Source organism: Epinephelus lanceolatus, chromosome 15 (genome assembly GCF_041903045.1).
Source record: "Epinephelus lanceolatus isolate andai-2023 chromosome 15, ASM4190304v1, whole genome shotgun sequence".
Taxonomy (NCBI): Eukaryota; Metazoa; Chordata; class Actinopteri; order Perciformes; family Serranidae; genus Epinephelus; species Epinephelus lanceolatus.
In genome coordinates this window covers 27,877,301-27,898,271 of record NC_135748.1, presented here as the reverse complement: position 1 = coordinate 27,898,271, position 20,971 = coordinate 27,877,301, and the positions used below count along the sequence as shown (strand labels likewise).

General features: G+C 40.7%; 1 protein-coding gene across 4 annotated transcripts in view; it reads left to right on the top strand.

The window, feature by feature from the left end:
* Positions 1-20,971, top strand: part of stxbp6 (syntaxin binding protein 6 (amisyn)) — a 92,247-nt gene that overhangs the window by 59,487 nt on the left and 11,789 nt on the right. For 3 of the 4 annotated variants that reach the window (XM_033642896.2, XM_033642895.2, XM_078175100.1), the window contains exons 3-4: positions 13,506-13,636; positions 15,208-15,373. In XM_033642896.2, coding sequence (XP_033498787.1) covers positions 13,506-13,636; positions 15,208-15,373 — 297 coding nt within the window. Of the gene's footprint in view, positions 1-13,505; positions 13,637-15,207; positions 15,374-18,584; positions 18,684-20,971 lie in introns of all 4 variants that reach the window. The other variant, XM_078175101.1, reaches the window with a different exon arrangement.

Sequence of the window (20,971 nt, the reverse complement as noted above, 5' to 3'; positions counted from 1 at the left end):
AGACTCACCAGTGAACTGATTAGTTTTTGGTGGTCAAAGGTCAAGGTCACTGTGATCTTGTCTGTCTTATTCTCGTGAACGCGATATCTTAAGAATGCCTTAGAGGAATTTCTTCAAATTTGGAACAAATGTTCACGTGGACTCAGCAATGAACTTATTCGATTTCTTTGGTCAAGGATGAAGGGTCAAGGTCTGTGTGACCTCATCTGTCTCATTCTTGTGAACATTTAACTTTGTTATAACAACACTTTTTTAACTTAATTGTAAGAGTATTTTATTTAACTGTATTATAACTACTTTATTTAACTTGTCATTACGCAGTCTCGTGTTGACCCTATAAACTACTGTTGGGAGGTTGAAACCTTTGAGTGAGCTAACAGGTTTAACAGCTCTCACCATTCATTGAGCCTGCTCTTCCAACTGCCTCTAACTCTCTTAACCTTATCTCCCACCTGACCTTCATCTTCAGTTTTCCTCTTTCATCTTCTCACTAACTGCTGCTCTGAACATTTTACTCTGTGATAACTTTACTCCTCATGTTACTTCATTAATCAACTCCTCAAGCCTGCACGCCACACGTCAGACATCAAGGGGAAATGTCACAGTGATCAGTAGCGTGTTTGCACTCCCACAAGCTGTCAACAGGGCATCTCATCACCCTATAACCAAAGTGTTGCTGTCTTACCACGTTACAGTTCAGCTGCTGTGATTAAAGTTTTATGATTTAAAGTCAAGATCAGTTTAACTGTGATCTCTATAAGAGAGAAACTTAGAGAGCTTAGATTTAAATACATATATTGAGATTTACAATATATGGTATTGCCACAAATGTAATGAGATAATCAGAAACTCTTTGCCTAATAACAAAAAGCAGAGTAGATAACAAAAACATTTCAGTTCAGCCACTCTTTAATTAAATAATTTCTGAGTGGCTTTGATTTGAACTTAACTTAAAGAAGATTTGGAGCTTTAAATGAGAGTCTTCATTTTGGACGGCTTTACGCACATGATTTGTCAAGCCTCCAGAATCCTTTTAATGTGTTGTCCTTGGGTGAGTGTTATAATTGGATGGATAACAGATGTGACTGGAGGCAAAAGGCAGCTATGTTTTAAAAAGCTCATTTGGGTTTTGAATCTTTACTGTTTAGGGGCACTCGGATGAAAGGAGGGACTTGACTTTTAAACAGACAGACTGGTTTTATGCTGAACATATGGTTAGAAAATGATGCGAGCATGAGGTTATATCAGCGCTGTGTCAGTCAGTGTTCGGTTAATTAAAATGCAAAGATGCAAGTTTGGTTTTATTTAATGTGAAAATGACATTTCTTTTTCCGCAGTAATTCCTAGTCTCCTGGTGTTTAAGTCATTTCAGCAGTACCCCATGCATATTCCCACTGTGAGGGTTTACAGCTATTGGCAGCTGTGCATGATTGTTGTTTTTAGGGGCTGTTAGTCACTAAATTCAAAACTACGGTGGCTTTAATCAAATGACAACACACTCCAAGGTGGCATTACACAAACAAAAAACTGCATAAGGAACTTTTCCTTGTATAATCTTGCACAATTGTCAGCCAGCCTGTGACAGACAACTTAATTTGTCAAATATTCTGAAGGTTTTGTTCTGTTGAGAATTTGCAAAACCTGTCATTTAGTGATTAAAGTAAAAGTCTGCTGCTCGCTGATTAAAACTCTTTGATGGAATAAAGATCTTTCGGCATTAAGGATTAATGTGAACATGATGAAAATCAAACAAAGTTGATAATACTAAGTTTTATTGTAAGATTTACTACAGCTGCTTTGTCATGGTCTTTAGTAAATGTTCCATTGTTGCATGAGGACGTACAATGCCCTACTCCATTGTTGGTGTTGGTGTGTTAAGCTAATAGTATCTGTTGTGTGAGCAACTTGTTCCTCCCATGGGTTGCACGAGACTGATCTCTATTCTGCAGTTATTATCCACCATGGCATATGCACTCCCCTTTACTATCAGTGCCTTGCCACTGCATGGGCACCATCCTATCTGACGAGGCCCCGTACACAGCAGCCACTGTGTTTTCGACCCCATGAATAGACTGTAGAGGCTTTTGTTCTGGGGTGTTGTTGCGAGTCTAGCCAGTGCCAGTGGTTCATTGCAGTGACAGCTTCTTTCTGAAGATAACAGTGTGTTCCAGCTCAAGCAGAGTGGGGGCAGCTTTAAAATAGACCTGTAATCATAGACCCAGACAGTGAAAAGTGTTAGACGTGCCCTCAGACGTCGGCTCTAATAACACGCCGCAAAATTCAACCTGCAAGGCAAACTGTTTGAATGTTTACCTTGCATGACACTGTCCTTGTTACTAAGATACTAAAGCATCCTCGAACCAATAAATATAGCAGGATATCATTTCAGGTGGTTGTTGTTTTTTACCTCAAGAGATGGGGCCATGAAGTAGGCAGTATGTCATCTGTGAAGTCTGACTCATTTAACACAGGCTTTTGCATAAAATGATAAAAGCATTCTGCATAATCTTTTACTAAATCACATGAACTCATCTGATCTTTCCTAAAACCACTGTGTCATTTACGGTTTCTTCTTTTGTAATAAGTGAAAGACACAGCAGAAGATAACTTCCTAAAGTTAAAGTCCAGTTGGGTACTGGCATAAATGTTTATTATGCTGCCTTCATGTGAAATCAGGCAGACGGTAAATGGCAAACTGGATATCATTTTAGTGGATGAGAACAGGATGGTAAAATTAGATGAGGCCAGCAGAGAATACTGGCAACAGTAATGGTGGATGGCATTGTCATTCAAAGTTAAGATATTTTACCTTTCTTGCCGTCCTCTGCAATGGAATTTTACAGCCTAATCTTGTGTAGCTCATTCACACATGGTAAAAAAACACAGGCAGTCTGAACAATTGCTGGGCACACAACACAAAATAATTTGATTTAACATATTTTATTCCATTCTTTGTAAAAACAGTACAGTATCACCATTTGTGTTTCTTTTTACTGCCATGTATGATTGTTGATCATAGAAGGCCTGAGGGCTGAAACATCATCTACATAACAGAGAAATGCTTATGAAGCTATAGCGTTCCACTCATGTTCTACTTTCATTTTCTGTCCTGCCATTCTGTCAGACTGTTTGTTTTTCCCGTGCCATCCAGAAGGTGTTGTCCATCTGCTGTTTACCATCTGCCTGATTTCATGTAAATGCAGCATTAGGCTTGGGCGATGTCATGGCATGAGGCTTTGCCAGGGTATTTAGAAATCCCAGTGGTATGATTTTTAATTAGGGCTGGCCCCTAATAGTTGACCAGATGTTAGTCGACCAGAAAGGTCATTAGTCAGCAAATAAACAAACAAACAAAAAAAAGTAATACTCTATTAGAAGCTGCGCCTTGTCAAAATAAATCAAAACCTAAATTTGAAAGGACAGGCACAGGAAGAGGCCACGCTCAGCAGTCAGACAGACTGACAGATATCTTTCCCTTCTTCTGTAAATATTCAGTCTGATAAATACGGAGAAGTTGATGATTTTAGTGCAGGGCTACCCAGAGCTTTACACCTGTCCAATGGACAATAGGCCGTTGCTTCCTGCTGCGCTCTTGAAAGCTGGCACAAAAAAGGCACGAGAGTAGTGCTAAGAGCCCGGCCTCGTGTTTTCCAGACAAGTAAAGACATGACATGTGTACGGCCCCTAATTTCCAGGACTGGTACCTGCGGTTATTCCACAGGCTAGTTAATAACATGTCGGGCAGGAAATCCAAAGTGTGGGATCATTTTGAGAAGGTGAAGGACGAACCCAAGGTGATAAGTAAACTCATCTTCACTGGTCGACTACAAACATGACGTATCATCTGAAACATGGAAGTAGCTACATGCCCATTAGCCACTTAGCACAATCATTACTGCTTTGCCGACAGGGTCAGGCTCGCTCAGTGTGTGACGTGCACTTGTAGATAAAATACAGGCCTATATTAATGAAGGTTCATTAGTACGGTTTTGTATTTCTCTGTAATGTAGCACAGTGTTAACAATGTTACTGATACTATTCTTTCTCACACCTTCAACTCAAACCATTGGCCCTAAATGACGACTTTTGGTCATCTAGGAAAATTCTTAGTCTCGTATGAAAAACTAGATCCCGCCTAAGCTTTAGATTTGTTTTATTTGTTCCCCTCTTCATATTTTAATTCTAACATTTGAGTTTGCCTGCATTTTAGAAGCATTTGTTGCATGAGACTGATAATGATTCATATGGACTCAGCCGTTTAATTTGTCCATATACATATGATCCCTTTAGGTCATTTCTGGCCCCCAGCCAAGCCAAACAAACAGCAGTACACAGTTCTTTGTAGCCTAGCACTTTATGAGCACTTCCTACTGTCTTAATGATATCCAAATGACTTTGAGTTTCCGATGATTATAATCCAGCCTGGAGTCAAAATCGTGTGTAAACCGTCCGAGCTCACTGTCCTAGCTCGCTGTCCTTGTATGAACCTGGCCAGGTGCCAGCCCCTTCTTCTCAGGTGTCTCTTGTGCCATGCAAATGAGATTGCCATGGCAACGGTGTCTACTTACCACGGGAGCACAGAGCCAGTTGACTGCTAACTGAGGGGGTCTGATTTGTCAAGAGATCCTCAGCCCACCTGGTTGAGATAGAGGCTGTGAAATGCTTCTTTGAAGTAGGACAGATGGGAATCAGAAGATTAAAAAACATACTTTCATCTTTTAAGCTTGACTAACAGAGTATCCTCAAACTGAAACTCAGAAATTGTAATACAAACATGAAAATCTGTTGAGCAACACAATCACAGATTGCCAATACAAAGTTTAGTAAAGTTTTCATATTTGCTTTTCAAGACACCTGAAGTAAGATAAGTCTTGCTCCTAGCTATCTTGTGGCACACGGGAATAAGTGAATTTATATTTTGAAAAGCAGTTAGTGGATTGTTGGGTAACACTAGTAGAAGCTGCAGTACTGACCACACACACAAACTGTATGCACTATACCTGTGATTTCCAAGATGTCAGCTTATGTTGGCTTGACATGTAAGCTGTGCAGTTTGTGTGTGTACATGTGTAGTGTGTTTATTAAGGTTGTCACTTTGTGTTTAGGATTCAACCAGTGGTTTGAACGCTTTTAATAGATGAACTTGGATTTTGTGCCGACAATCGATAATGCCGATATATGACAACTTATTTTGCAGATAACTGATACCAGTATTGATATATCCACTTTTTTCCCACCTAATTTTAGTGATCATCAAGTCTTCTGTAGTGGAATTAACATCATATTATGTATGCATGCTCTTCTAATGATAGCCCACCAGCAGATGGAGATGTGAAACTGAATGCTTTTCAATGTATGTGATAGTCATACATTGTGCAAAAAAGGAAAATGCATGTTGGCCGATTCTGATAGTTCACTTCAAAGCCAATATCAGCCGATATCGATAATGTGCTGATATTATCGTGCATCCCTAAGTTGAACTGTAATGACCTTTTCAAATTCAAAATATACAGTCTATAAACCAGCAGACCCTTTGAAGTAGGTTGGCATGTGATCCAGCAGGGGGTGCTCAAATTTTTTTACTGTCAACTGGACCTGTTGCATGCCCTCTTGACCTATCAGTCAACAAAACTTTAGCTAGTGAAGCTGTAGTTTGCTCGGAAAATGAAGGATACTAGCAGGCAAAGCCATCCTGAGCGGGCAGTTATGACACCAAAGCAACTCAGGAGCAGTGTGTGGAAGTATTTTGGGTTCTCCACTAAAGATGGGACTTGAATGCATCTGTCTGACTCTACTACAACAACAAATCTGCGGACTCACCTACTAAAGGTAGGAGTCACACTTCAGCAGGCCCCCCTCCTCTAAAAAGAACATCACTGCTAAGGCAGCAAGATTAAGGATATTTGGCCCATTGGAATTGTTTCAGTAGATGGTGTCAGGATCTCTGGAGCCATGACATTAAATTCCAAATGGCATCAGACTATCAAAATGTATCTGTATGACACCACACAGGAAAACATAAAGACTTTACTAAAGGATAAGAGACTTGCTCTTTCTATAGACGGATGGACATCACAGGCCACACGTGCTTGTGAGACAGTAACAGCTCACCGAATTTCAGACTCAGGAACTGGAGAATTATGTTTGGAGTACCAATTTTGTGTGCGTTTTCAATTTCATTTCAAACTTGTTTAATCAAGTTTGAGAAAAAAAATGACTGCCCTGGTGTATATTGTATAATCCTCTGCACTTTAATTTTGTGAATTACTTCTTCTTAGCAGATTGTTGTTTTGGAACAACTGAGTCATTCCAAGGGCAACATGGTGCCTCCCTGACTGCACAGTTACACACTATCTTCCATATCTGATGTGATCTTTTGTTATCCTGTGGTTTTGGATTTTCATATCTCCACTCGGATGGCCCAAAATACTGACGTATATCATATTTCTGGCTTGTGGATGGAGACTTTTGATAAGCATCAGTGTTGACTTGAGGATTAAGTTGTATTATATCAGGGATAGGAGGGTATTAATGTTATGCCTTTTCGGGTGGTCCTTATATTCTGTTAGCTCTCGTGGTTTCATTGGCAAGCTCTAATGTTTGAATCCCATAGTTGTTCCTATAGCATTGGTTTGACTGGATTTGTTTCCATACTGCACTATTAAACATTTTCACAAATAATCGACAACCTGCAGTTCTCACATGATCATATGTGTCATTACTGCTTTCGCTGGTGCTCAAATTTCTCTCTGAACAACCACAACTGTGATAATATTTCCTTTAGGCAAAGTTGATCCCAAAAAGGTTTCCTCTGCGATATCTACGACTAGTACAGTATGAGTTTTCTCTCAGGCCGCAAGCACTCGAGCATAGCCAAGCACAACAAGGGACTGATCCACTGGAGGAAGTGAGAGGATGTCACCATCAGAGCATGAGAAAGGAGCAGGACAGGAACCCCTTCCGTGGCCTTCCTCTGACAGCCCACATGGAAACAATGGCTTTGGCAGCCTCTCAGTGGTTGTGGGCTTTTCCTCGTTTCGAGATGTATTATGTGGCCAAGTAGCGTTTGCTCATTCTCATAAAGTTTATTATGCATTAACATTGTGTTCGGGGAGCAATTGTGATTGTTATGTTTGCTTTGTAAATGTGAAACAAGTCAGGAAAGTGTGTCACATTTCAGTTTCACATTTGATCCACTTCCGCTCATGTACAGGAAGGGTCTTAGTATCTTTGTCTCTCTGTGCAGGAGTTCAAGCTCAGTGAACTTTGGCCTGTGAATCTTAATCTCAACGTGAAGCTTGTCAGCATCATGACCACTCATATTAAAATGATACATGGAGCAGTGGTGGTCGGGGTGTTGTCGTCTGGCTTAACAGTAGTCTATAAACAGCATGACAAGATACAATCTTAAATGGAAGCCTACTGTGTCACTGGTTGTAAACACTGATAAAATGAAGTATAATGTCAGCATGTTTAATGATGTGAAACAAATTTCTTACTCCCCTGTCATCAGTGGTTGTATCCCAGCTTGCTCCTGTCGTTACTTTGACTTCTCTAAATTCAGTTTTTCTCCACACACACACTATCACTCACTCTTTGGACTGATCATGAGATCAACTCGCGGTTTTAGCAGACGAACTTGAGCACACATTTTTCCACTGTCGTCTCCTTGATTGCTGTTTGAATAAAGCCATCTACTCCAACTTTCAGTAATTGTTTAATATGCAGGGGAGCAACTCAGACAAGATGGGAGTCAACAGCTGAATATGAAATTGATTTGAGAGACTCAAAGGTGTCTGGCAGTTTGATTAAGACCTCAGTGTTGTGATGTGCTGACGATTTAGCTCGGTGGCCTTGAGACAGCTTGTCTCTTTCACAGATTCACTGATGCATTCAGCTGCTAGCTCTCAGTGTCATGTCATAGTTTTAATTTGGTGTAGTTTGTTTTTTTTATGGACATCACAGTCAGATGAATAGATGGATAGGTGGATAGACAGATTGTCCACCTCAGTGGAAATTTGTCTTTGGCTTCTCTGAAAAATCAAAAGTACATACAGACAACTAACACAGTACACCAGTATAACATAGACTTTAACAGTATATATATGACACAATAGTGCAAATAGGTAGGTAGGAGCAATAAGTTATATAAATAGAAAGGGAGAGCACGTCTTATAAAAAGTAGTAGTATTCCCTGATACAGTCATTCTGTTTTCATTGCCTGTATGGCATGGGGAATAAAGGACTGGTTCTTGGGACATTGGAATTGTACATGTATGCCTAAGAAACAGGTGTGTTGTGTTAAGTGTTTGCAGCAAAATACCAATTTGCAACACCTGTCTGCAGAAGGCCTTTTAAAAGGTAAAATAGGAAAAAAAACAAAAAAAATGAAATAAATCAGAATTTATCCACAAGTACATACACAAAAATACATTCACAAATACCCCAAATAAATCTGCATGAATACTAGGGCTGGGCAATACGAAGATATTATATTGTTGTTGAGATACAAGACTATATATCATCTTCGATTTTGGATATCGTATAGTGTTTTCTTCCCTGATTTTAAAGGCTGCATTACAGTTTAGTGATGTAAATGTATCAACTTACCAGACTTTTCTATTTGTTTTAATGATTGCCTTCACCTATTTAGTCGTTAAATCCGCTTTATTGCTGATTATTTATCAGAAATATCGTTGTGTTAATATTTTTCTGTAAAAAAACAATAGTAATTCCGACAGCCAAATATCTCTATATATATATTGTGTATCAAGATAGAGCGTAAAAAATACTGGGATCTAATTTTCAAGACATATCACCCACCCCTAATGGATATAGCAACAAATCCATACACAGAAATACATCCCCATAAAACACAAAATACTGAAACATAACAATGTTGTTTCTCCTTGAGCCATGATTTAATACCTCAGTTAAAAACATTAAAATTGTATTGCATTTTCAGTTTCATGGTTTTCCACCTTTAACAGAGAAGCCTGATTGTCCACATGAGGTTTTGTGGGATGCAATGCGACAGTTAAGAAGAAGAAGAAGAAGAAGATATACTTTATTAATCCCTGAGGGGAAAGTCAATTTTTTTCACTGTTGTCATATATACACAGGCCTGAAATACACACATGCACAAACAGGACCTATACATGCATTAAATGGAGAGATGTCAGTGAGAGTGTGGGGGCTGTATTAGACAGGCGCCCTGAGCAGTTGGGGGTTCAGTGCTTCGCTCAAGGCATCTCTCCAGCTACCAGTCCGTATGGGGACGTCGACCAGCGACCCTCTGGTTCCCTATCGACAGAGCTACTGTCACTCAAACCCTTGAGATTTAACTACAAAAAAAAAAAAAAAGAAGTTGCCGAACTGCCCGACCAGACTGTGACTTAACATGGACTAAATTTCCTTCCACATGTGAGGAACAGATAATTTATTATGCATTTCTTGTGTTACTGTATGCAACTGTCTTTCCAACCCTGGAGTCAGCGTGATTGTTTTGAAAGAACGCTCACTACAAAGCTGGTGATATGACAGTGAATATTGTAATGCAGGAATGTGTCACTCAAAGCCTCTCAAGCTCGGGGGGTCAAACTCATTCATAATCATCTTTGTTTCCCATCTATCATGTTTTACAGTGTGCTGTAGGCGCCAAGACTACAACTGGTGATTCTTCCTATGAGTGGTTGCCAAAGTAAAACTACTGTATTTTCTGTATGTGATTCGTGATCTGTCATCCCCCTGCGGTGATTTTGCGATAAGCAAACACATTTGGAGCTTGTGCACAGCTTGGCATATTCCGCTTGATTGGAAGGCAGGGTACACTTTTTTCACAGAGCACTGAGCTGAAACAATTGATGGATGAGTAATTTATTCTACGGAAATGCCAAACATTCACTGGTTGTCGCAAGTGAAATCTGAGGATATTCTGCTACTGTCCATCACTGACTACGTCTACATACACACTAGTATTCAACTGTTACTCCGTATATGACAATATTCTGAATTTGATGCGGGGTATGTAAACATATATCCTGTTTTGGTTTTCCGAATTTGGTCTTTTCATAAATGTAGCATTTTACCATTAAAGACATGTGGGATGTGCTGATATGTTCGAGTTTTAGAAGCAGTCTTTGTACATAAAGACAGCATATTGCAATATGCTTCTCAATAGGGGATTTTACCGTTTGTAAAACATGGCTCTTGCCTGTTTATGCTAGATGGAGATGACAATGAATGATGGATTTTACTAGCTGCATTGATACTTTACTAGTCTTGTATTTCTCAGCTACCAGTTCTCAAGTGAGAGCAATATAACCTCTTCTCTACTTCATCAGTTTGGGGGAGGTAGCGCTTCTGTGTTATAGTGTATCATCTGACACAAATGCAGCTCAGAGACAAATTATTCTCGCTGCGAATTGGGTGACCTCAGTTTCTAGACTCCTACCCCTCAACACGCAGGTTCATTACATCCAGCTGTCGTCTCCTTTATGAAATTTTCTGTTTTCTGGAGCTTCCATTAGCCCTCTGCGTGACCCGAGACAGATCTGATCACTCACTTCATCTGTTTGTCATGGTTGTGGCTGTCTGTTGGAATAAAAATAAATTGTCAAAGGAAGATTAGAAAGAAATGACTGCCAGTCGGGCTGTATTGTATCTGTCTCTCTCTGTCCCACCCTGCAACCTTAGGTCAGTGCCTCAAGTATTAACAGCAGCTGTCTAAATGGATACACAAAACGTATCCAAACATCCCTCCTCTCAGGGGAATTCACTTACTGCATGTATCACCTGATGTAACATCCAGCCCTACCTATATTCTCAAAATCTTTCCCAGAGAAAGGCGTGTCAGATGTTTCACAAAACAACCCTGAACAAAAGGCAGAATGTCACATGGCAGCCAGCAGGGATGCTGGCAGTTTTTTGGAGCGATAACAAGCAGAGTAAAGAGCAACAGCAGTGAAAGTCACCCGAGCACTTCCTCCTCTTTCTGAGATGATACAATGGCAAACATAGGAAAGCGGAAGCAGAGGTTGACTGCTGGGGTTAAAAAAGCAACACGGGACACGATGCCCCTCAGAAGTACAAAAGGATTTCACTATCCAGCTACACACACATCCAGCAGTTCAGACACATGATAGAACTGTGAGCTCTGTAAACATATGGTTGTGCTGATCTCTTTACAGGAAGAGTCAAACACATATATGTGGGAATAGGTGTGAACTGTAACGCTGGAGCAAGTGGAGCTAAACTGAGGAAATAATGATGATGAAACACCATAGTTATTAATTAGGGATGCTCCTAATGACTCCTGATGAGTCTAATCCCCACAAAAAATCGTGAAGCTCAGAAACCTTGCACACTGAGTCCGATGCATTTTATTGTTGTATTCGTTGTGAAAATGTCCTCCTTTGCCTCTCTCCACTGGAGTTACCTATCTGGCTGACATCACTCCCTCTCTTTCTTGCATTTGGCACTGCAGCTGCATGAAGGGGCGGAACTGTCCTCCACATTCTCCTCCTCTTCTTCATCATCCACCTGAAAATTACTATAATACTTGTTGACAGTGAGCTGTATGAGTTATGAAATGATTTCTGTGCCCCTCTATCTTGTTGCAGCTGTGTCCTGGCAGCACATTTTCTTCACTTATTCTTGGTCGAACATCTCTAGAGACTTCTGACGGATGTGAAAAATGCAGAAAACTCAAACGTGTTTTTAATTTTAATGATGAACTCTGTGCGCAAACATGATTGATACAACGTGAGGTTGTATTTATTTTTAGACATGCGACAATTTTAGACAAAAAAAATGGTCTCAGTGTGCAAAGGACTTAAAACACCTGACGTTTAAATGGAAGTTTAAGCTTAGACTAAGTAAGAAACCACTCTGAAAACAATCAAAAATGGGGACAACTTAATCTGTAGGGAGAATTAACATTGTCCAAAAAACACCATGTGTATTAAGAGCACATTGTTAATAACATTTTTTCAAAATCCTATTTTAAATGCTGCTAAAATGTGTGGCACTTTGCACTGTGCAGTATGAACCTTGTCCAACAAAACATCTTATTAATTAAAAGTGAACAAATATTATTTATGTACTGAGTAATTAACATCCTGACTCATTTCCAAAAGCTCAACACATGCACACCCATGCAGTAACTCTCTCATGGATGAGTGTGCACACAAATTGGCACACAGACACACACATACACACACCTGAGGCTTCTCAGGATCTCTAGTGTGCCCTAGAGCATTTCTCATTCAGCCTAGCAAGAAGATATCAAGCCAGCACCAGTGCAAGTGTGTGTGAGGCTTGGACATACTGTACTTTCCACACTGAACGTCTGGGGACAGCTGCAGAATTGTAGATATCTTAATAATAAGGTTAACCAACCAGTATTTCTGGGGTCAGCTAGAAAGAGTAGAAACCTTTAATTGACTAGTTGACTAATCATGCGCATCCCTATTATTCATAAATGTTACATTTTATCAAATGTTACTATAATAATAATGATAATAATGACTATTTAACACCTTTGATTAACAGTTACAAACTGCTGTATGGACATAAAACAGCATAGCAATGAAAAACATGTCGATAACAGACTAAGTGTCAGGTAGCAGAGCAAGTATTACTGGATGCTGAAAAAGCTCATTGGATCATATCCCAAATTACACAGGTAATGCCTCAGAATATGCAAGCAACATACTTTTTATCTGGATCTGAAACGTTATGGACCCTTATTGTTGTGCAGCTAAGCATCATTGTTATTGCACCACCACAACACCTACAGAAATGATTGTAATGGGAGCACAATGTAAAGCCATTGTTGATTTGTGCTATCATTATGTCCTTTTTTCTCTTGTGACTTGTTTAAACGGTAATACCTCCATGCTTGAACGCAGTGTAATTTGTTACCCGTTAGATTTAGTCAGCAGTGCAAGAGAAGAAATACATCACTTTCTTCATGAGAAATGAGTTGTGTCCAGCGCGGTGTAAAAATGCTCAACAATTTCTGCTTTGACAGGAACAATATAACTATGTGTTTATGTTCTTTGCTCAGTGGTGTGGAAACAATGTTCCTTATATAGCTGGAATGCAACAGAAACACACTGCACACTATACTGTATACATTACTGTGCACAATTTGGCAGGATTCATTTAAAAGCTAAATCCACATTTGCAGGGTTCGTCTGTTCATGGTTAGGCTGTCTTCTCATAGGAAATGTTATCGGGGCCTCTGTTGCTCTTGGCTCCAAAAGTGAAATGTCCATTGTTAATGGATGCTTTTGTTTCTGCCGCCCACAGAAGGAAGCTTGTACTTATGCTTGACTCTAATACTCCTCACCTTGTGACCTGAACTGTCCATTTATCCTAATCCAAACCTCTCTAGCCATACCATAAACATCAGGGCTACAAGATAGACAAGAAACTCATATACTGGAATTTAATGTTGGCGTTAAATCTTATCTGGTGTGTTGTTGTTTTTGTTTCTACAGTGACGAATAAGAAACCCTCCCATGTATCCATCACCAAGGTGAAGCAGTTCCAAGGATCGTCTGCCTTCGTAAAAAGGTCGCAGTGGACAATCGACCAGCTACGGCAGGTCAACGGCATCGACCCGAACAAAGTATGTCCTTTAGATTCCCCTTCAATCATTGCTTTTTTGGAGGGGGGGGGGGGGGGCATTGATGTCGTGTCTCTCGGCAGAAATGGTCCCCGTCGGACACCAAATACTTCAACACAGTTATGAGCTAGACAACTAGATGGTGGCGGTGTTTCCAACACATTCTCACTCCAACCTTGTCACATATTGATGTTTGGTCATGGACTTTCCATATCCACATACGGCGTGCAAGGTACCCTGGCTGTATTGGTTGTTGACATTTTGAGACACCGTGTCAAGTTCTGCCCGTTACATGCATTGTCTTCTTTCAGATACACTTGCGTTTTCACAGGAGATTTAACCTTTACATACAGTCTATTTCAAAATAAAAGCACTACGTCGGTACAGCACCGCAAATTGACATTGTTTTTCCTTCAACAACAAACACGTGGTTGGGTTCAGGCAACAAAAGCATGTGGTTAGATTTAGGAATAAAGAACAAGGTTTGGCTTTAGACTCTTACGGGGACGCGAACACCACTCTCTCGGGTGAAAATGTTTGTTGAACCCATCCACTACCCCTCCGGCCCGCCCCAATCGCGCTTTCACTGCCTTAACTTTCGTCCTTGTCCCGCAATGTTTCCCCCTGATGTTGCCGGGCGCCGGTAAAATATAACGTCAACTCATGCCGACGTTAAAGGACGCCTTTTTTGTTAGTTTCTGATGCCGCGAGTCACTGCCCAAGTGCCGGATTTTGACAACTTCAGAGTGAGAATGGGGGCCTGTTTTCACTTCCAGTAATGGCCCACTCTCACACTCGCGTACAAATTGGGAGATATTGATTATATGATTGCAATGAAACAGCGTGTTTCTCCGTTTTTTTTTAATACAACATTTGATAATAAAATGCTGTTTAACATAAATAATTTAATAGACTATTGTCAATTTATTTGTTTGGTTGTGAAATGGTCGCAATCAGACGGCCACATTGTGACATCCACTCCAAGTATAAAGACTCAACATCCATTTTTGATATATGAAAAACATGTTCATGCTAGCTATGTACATCTTCATATAAATGATAAATTATATAAATTAAAACAAATTACCGGGCGTGCTTGGAAGAGCCAAAAAGCTTAATCCAAGCTGTCTATGGTCGCACTTGTGAGAAGTTTGCTTCCTGGGCTTTTTGCCAGAAAGTCAGGTGACATAGTATAAAGAGCGGCAAAGTCCACGTAGATAGACAGATGTGGTGGATGACTGTGCACAGCACAAGATTTTCACCCAGAGACCTGTGTGAGTCATCGTAGGTTATTATTTGTTCATGTTAATGTCAATTTTTGATGTTGCTAGGATGCTCAGGAAGGATGTCCAGCTGAGGGCTGAGTAATGTCCCAGATGTTGGTGCCACTTTGATTTTGGAACCATTTATTTAACAATAACAGGACGTTACGATTGGACGTTCAAACAATGGTCATTTAACATTTCAGTGTTTGCTGGGAAATAACTATTCATGCCCCCTTTCACCATTTCTTTTCTTGAAAGCTGTTCCTTTTCCCTGACACACATATCCCTCTGACTGTCATTGCTTTCAAGGACTGTCCAGAGTTTGACCTGATGTTTGAGAATGCATTTGACCAGTGGGTTGCTGGTTCAGCAGGAGAGAAGTGCACCTTCATCCAGATTCTTCACCACACCTGCCAGCGCTACAGCTCAGCGCGGAAACCAGAGTTTGTCAACTGTCAGTCCAAACTGCTGGGGGGTAAGACAGCTTTAAAACAAAACAAAACAAAAAAAAACACTACTCACCGTCCTTTAGTTAATATTTCTGTTCAGAACACAGTGGCTCTGCTGCGCCAGACTCACTGCTGTCACACTGTGCTGTAAGCCAGTTTGAATCTGATTATGTATGATGACAACCAGCACCTGGTGCGTATGAAAATGCATGCTTATTCCTCGTCCTCGTCCTCCTCAGCATCTGTCGAGTGCTCTGCTGAAGTGAGGTCAATGAGAACGTCCAACCAAATACATCAGCTGTGATTCAAAGCATCTGACACAGATCAACTGGTTTAAAGCACATTGAAATACTTGATTCAACACTAAAATAATTACCCCTGATTTATGTGATGTTGACACATTTCACTGTGTGCTAGAAGTGTGAGACTTATTATTTTCACTTGGTTTCCAACCATTCAGAATAACAATAAACATCAGAGTGAGAGCTGTAACAGTCAATTAAAAGCTAACAACCCCCTTTGAAAATAATTTCAGCAGAACTAATATGTGAAGACAGGCTGATCAAACAAGTCAAAGCACAACTAATTCCCAAATGTTTAAGACATGTAAAGAGTGAGTGTAAAACGGCGTAATTGGCTATTTCCTGGCCGCAAATTGTGTGTTTAATGCACATGAGGTTAAGGGTTCTGGTGCTTTCCTTTAGAGAAATACCCAGTAGGCAGTGCAGCATCCTGAGCAGTTTAATCAGCTATTGATTTCTTTACCCCCAACCCTTATCTTTGGAGGTTGGGGGTAAACTCTTTCTCCTTCTTTCAACCTGATGTATTATTCATGGAATTATTTATGGAAACACAACTCTGATTCTGCCTCCTGCTGCATGTCCATCTGCCCCTTGTGAGCAAGAATCAATCACCAGAGATTGATATTTACAGAGATGTTGGAGCATTACAGAGAGGCGAGACTAAGTGAAATGCGTAGAAAGACATTAAAGTTACTGGCAAATTTCTCACTTTGCGTGTGGGAACCCACTATCTACTCACTGATTATAAAACTGCCGGCACTCTTCAACATTCTCTTAGGTTGCCTTGACCTCCCTCCCACTCTGGAAACCATGTCCATATTTAACTCATTTAAACTGACCCTGGTGCATATTCTAATCTCTGCATGTGTAGGTGGGGAAGGTAGTGGTGTCCCCGAGAGCACTGAACACGGAGGTCTTCAGAGTAGGATGGATTATGGAGTGCAAATGTTGAATATCAACCACACGCCTCCAGTAGATCTGAAAATTACACTACGAAGCCCTGTAGCATTGTTCTTGTGGATGATTATAAGACACGTAGCGCTGCCCCTGATATATAATATGCTTTTAATATAAATGAATGTACCCATAAAAACTACATGTCCTAGGGTTGGGCCAGCTGCTGTCAAGTGGTACATCATAAGAAAGAGCCCATGAATGAGACTGTAGAGACTCCCATGACCTTTTACCTGCAAAGTCTCATCTCATCACCCCAAAAAAGACATGAACTTTCTAGTTAACAAACACAATGTGCACCATGAGCATCTTTCCGCCTTCCAGCTCTAATTGATTTCCCCTAATGTTGCTTGCCTTGGCTCACAATAATTTGTGCATGGCCTGTCAGACAAAGTGGCTCTGATAGTCCATTTATAAACAAATACAATATTATGTTAATCACGAGGTCATAGTACTTATTACTAATGCATGTTGGATGTAGCTCTGTGACGCTGACAATACAGGTTACTAATGTGGGCTACTGTTTAATTCTGCCAGAACGTTTTAGAATGACAAATGCTGGTTCAGCTGGTTTGCATAAAGTCAAACCGGATTAAGCTCCTTCACTGGACCATACTGGCAAAATCAAAAATCAACTCTACTGTCCTGTTTGAAAAACACAGCGCTGTGGTTTTTGTAGTGACAGCTACAGTGTCAGTCGAGCTATTGACACCTCTCTGTAAGTCCATCTGGCCAATGATCTCATAATGAACTCCTGACTCTCAGTGAGTACGGGACGCTGTGTGTGATAGACTAAAAAGTTGACAGTTCACCACGCACATTGTGACAGGACAAACAGAGAGGAAGCCAGCCTGCTGCCAACTCTGTCTGCTCCAGTTTAAGTCTCACACCAGTGCAAAACAAAAATCATGACGCTGCTCAGGTGTGGGACCATAACTGTGGGAGACGCTATCTGCAGAATCCTCCAAGATGGCAGCCTCCAGAAAGCACAATATATAAATAGTCAATGCACATAATTCTGGGTGAACGCTATCGAGACCGTTAGTAAGTACCCTTGATGGACAAGTATGTTTTGCCATACAAAGATAGGGAGCATGTGAATGAACATGATATTAGTTGTCAGTTCTCCCATGTGTGTGCTAGGGCTGTCATCACAATGTCATCAGCAGCTTTTTTTTCACTTGAGCTTAATCTTGCTCCCATGCTGATAATGCTACAACAAGAGCTCCTGTCACTTGGGCATTGAAAATGCAGCCAGCAGCCAGCTTACCCATGCGTTGCATCCATGAGGTAATATTGTTAACAGTGGTATCATCCCGAGTCTCACAACGTTAAATATGTGATAGGCACCTATATAAAATTAATTAGAGTTGATATCATGATGCAAAACCATTAAAGTAACACTCTAGTTTTCAGTACCCTCTTAATAGCTGGTATAACTCTAGGTGAAGTGATACTGCAGAGTTTAAGACTTAGATGCACAGGCCTTGTTTTTGATCCTTGATGGGGCATGTAATTGGTCCAGAAATAAAAGCAGCTAATTTGCTGATTGCCTTGTTATCAGTACCGACTTGGGCGGCTGCCCACACTCATATACTCTGCGATACCCCACTTCCCACCTGAGCTTTTCCGTCTTACTGGCACACATTCATGACTTGATTCTAAACGAATTGTTAAATCAGTAAGCTAAGTGGATGCTTCCAACCTCTCAGCATTAGACAAACTGGTCTCCTGGTAGTTTTGGCTAAATGCTCCGTGTGAAGTTAACTCTCAGGGAGGTTTAAAATTAGTGGCTGGATTAATAATTAAACAGTAACCAGTTTCAGTTTTGTTTTGGTGCATGACATTTACAACCAAACCCTCAACACCTAACGTGTGATTGAATAATCAAAAAATGTTAACCACTTTTGACTAATTTCAAAATTATGTCACGTTTTTAACATCATAGCTGACTATGACATTTGATATTTTCTCATCACAGAAGACCAAGATGTAGATTCAGTCATTTTCCGTTGCAAGGTCTATTTGAACAAAAAGAGGAAAGAGTTTGTTGCACACCATGGTCATCTACTAAGACGAGGTAAGCCAGTGATAACTACTTGAACTAAATTTATAAAGTTGTATCTCTTACTAAAAAGTGTCCTTACCGAAATCAAGGTGGTGAACAAGGTGTCTCTGTTAAATAGGTGAATCCCCTACTTGCAAGTTATGAGTTCCAGTAGTGGTCAGGTTTGATAAGAGACCAATATAAAGTTGCAAACAAGGGCAAACGCGCTACCATGGCCCAAAACATTTCCATTAGGAGAAACATGGTATAGCTTGCTACAGAAAGCCAAAGCAAATACATTCATTGCAAACACACTGCACATAAAGAAACAATGCAATGTCAGAACATACAAACCCTAAAAACAAATGCAACATAAAAACGCTCCATGTACGTCAACACAACGGGAGTTCTCCAGGCCTCCATGGGGAGCACAGAGTGGAATAGATTAATTTTCAACCCAAGAGAGAGACACCAGATGAAAGAGTGTGTTTGTGTTTGAAGCTAGAAGAAAAGTGGAGTAAAGAAGCAACATAAATAGGTATGTATTGTGTTTTAGATTTCGCCGTACAGTGTTATAGAAGAGCAGCATATTTACGCTCCCCCTAGAGGACTAGAGAACTTGGGTCGTTGTTGACTGGTTGTTGTTTTTGGAGTTGTGTTGTGTGATTTTGACTTTGAATAATGTCTGTATTTGCAGTGTGCTGCCTATTAATGTATTTGTTTTGGCTTTATGCAGCATTTGTGTAAGTTACCATACATTTCTGTTGTATTTGTTTTGGATTTTCATATGGACTTTCAGTGGACTGCCCCCATCTAAGCTGGGAAGAGTTACTGCCCCAAGTGAAGAAGTTCAAGGATCTCAGGGTATTGTTCATGGGTGAGGGTAAAATGGAGCTGAGTTGGAAGGGAAAGCTCTTGATTAACCAGTCCATCTACGTGCCAACCCTCAACTTTGGTCATGAGCTTTGGGTAGTGACCGAAAGAATGAGATCTTGGATACAAGCAGACGAAATGAGTTCTCTCCATGGGGTGGCTGGGCTCAGCCTTATAGATAGGATAAGGAGCTTGGATATCCAGAGGGAGCCTGGAGTAGAGCTGCTACTTCTTCGCATTGAAAGAGTCCATTTCAGGTGGTTCTGCCATCTGATCAGGATGCCCCCTGGGTGCCCCCTGGTAGAGGTCTTTTAGGCACGTCGAGCTGGAGTCCCGGGGTAGACCCAGAATATGCTGGAGGGATATTTCATCTGGCAGGGGAACACCTCAGGAGGAGGTTGAAAGTGTTACGGGGGAGAGGGGCATCTGGAGTACCTTGCTCAGCCTGATAACCCTGCGACCTGGCCCTGGATAAGTGGATGGAAACAGATGGATGGTTTATGTAGTTCTGAACTGGCATCGTTCCTAAAGCTGCAGCACACTTCTTCTAAAGGAAATGTACTGGGAAATAGTAGAATGTTTGCCCTTATTGGCCACTGCACCAACATTATCTTGCAGTGAGCAAATTTTAAATAACCATCTACATCTAAAGGAGCACTGGTTGGCAGATACGCCTCAAAAAAACTACAGTACACTACTGACTACAGTAAATTGGGTCATTCCGCAAAGTTGGATTTTTAAAAAGTTTAATACAAAGTCTGTCCTCTTTTGCCTCTTAAACTGAGGGCTCCGCTCTTGGCTCTCAGGGACTGAAGCGACCTCTGTGTTGTCATTTTTAGGAATCTACTGTAGTTAACATTTACACACACAGAGCTTGCCTCTGTATGCACCCAGTGAGCACGAGGTCAAAATGTCCTGGGTTTGCGTTGTCACTGTGGGGGTTGAAAACATGCTGAAAGGGATTTTAAGTTTAAGGTTATGTGAGTTATGTTCACTGTCCTTGCCCCTCACTGTCACACTGTGTGTGCAGAGTCACTGACAAATACGATGCAGAGGTAGATTACAATTTGACACATGAGGACAGCACAGTGATGAAGTGCTTCTTCCTCAGTACTCTGTTCTTCTGTACAGCATTTCACAAATTAACATTTAAGCTCAGACAAGATTATAATGATGGAAATTATGGCTGTTTAATGCATTGTGTGATGCTGACATTTATCTGCTGATTAAAGCCACTGAGAATGGGCTGTTCATGAATACCTAGTAGCTGTTAGAGACTGTGGTACATTCAGTGCAGACTGTACCATTTTTGTCCCCATAGGTGATCTTAGTGCCTTTTTTAACCAGCATGACAGTGACTAAACTAAAGGCCGACTGAGCAAGCAAGGTCAAGCCTTTCCCCTCGTGAAAGAACGGCAGGGTCTGAGTGATATCCTTGCTTCTCTGAG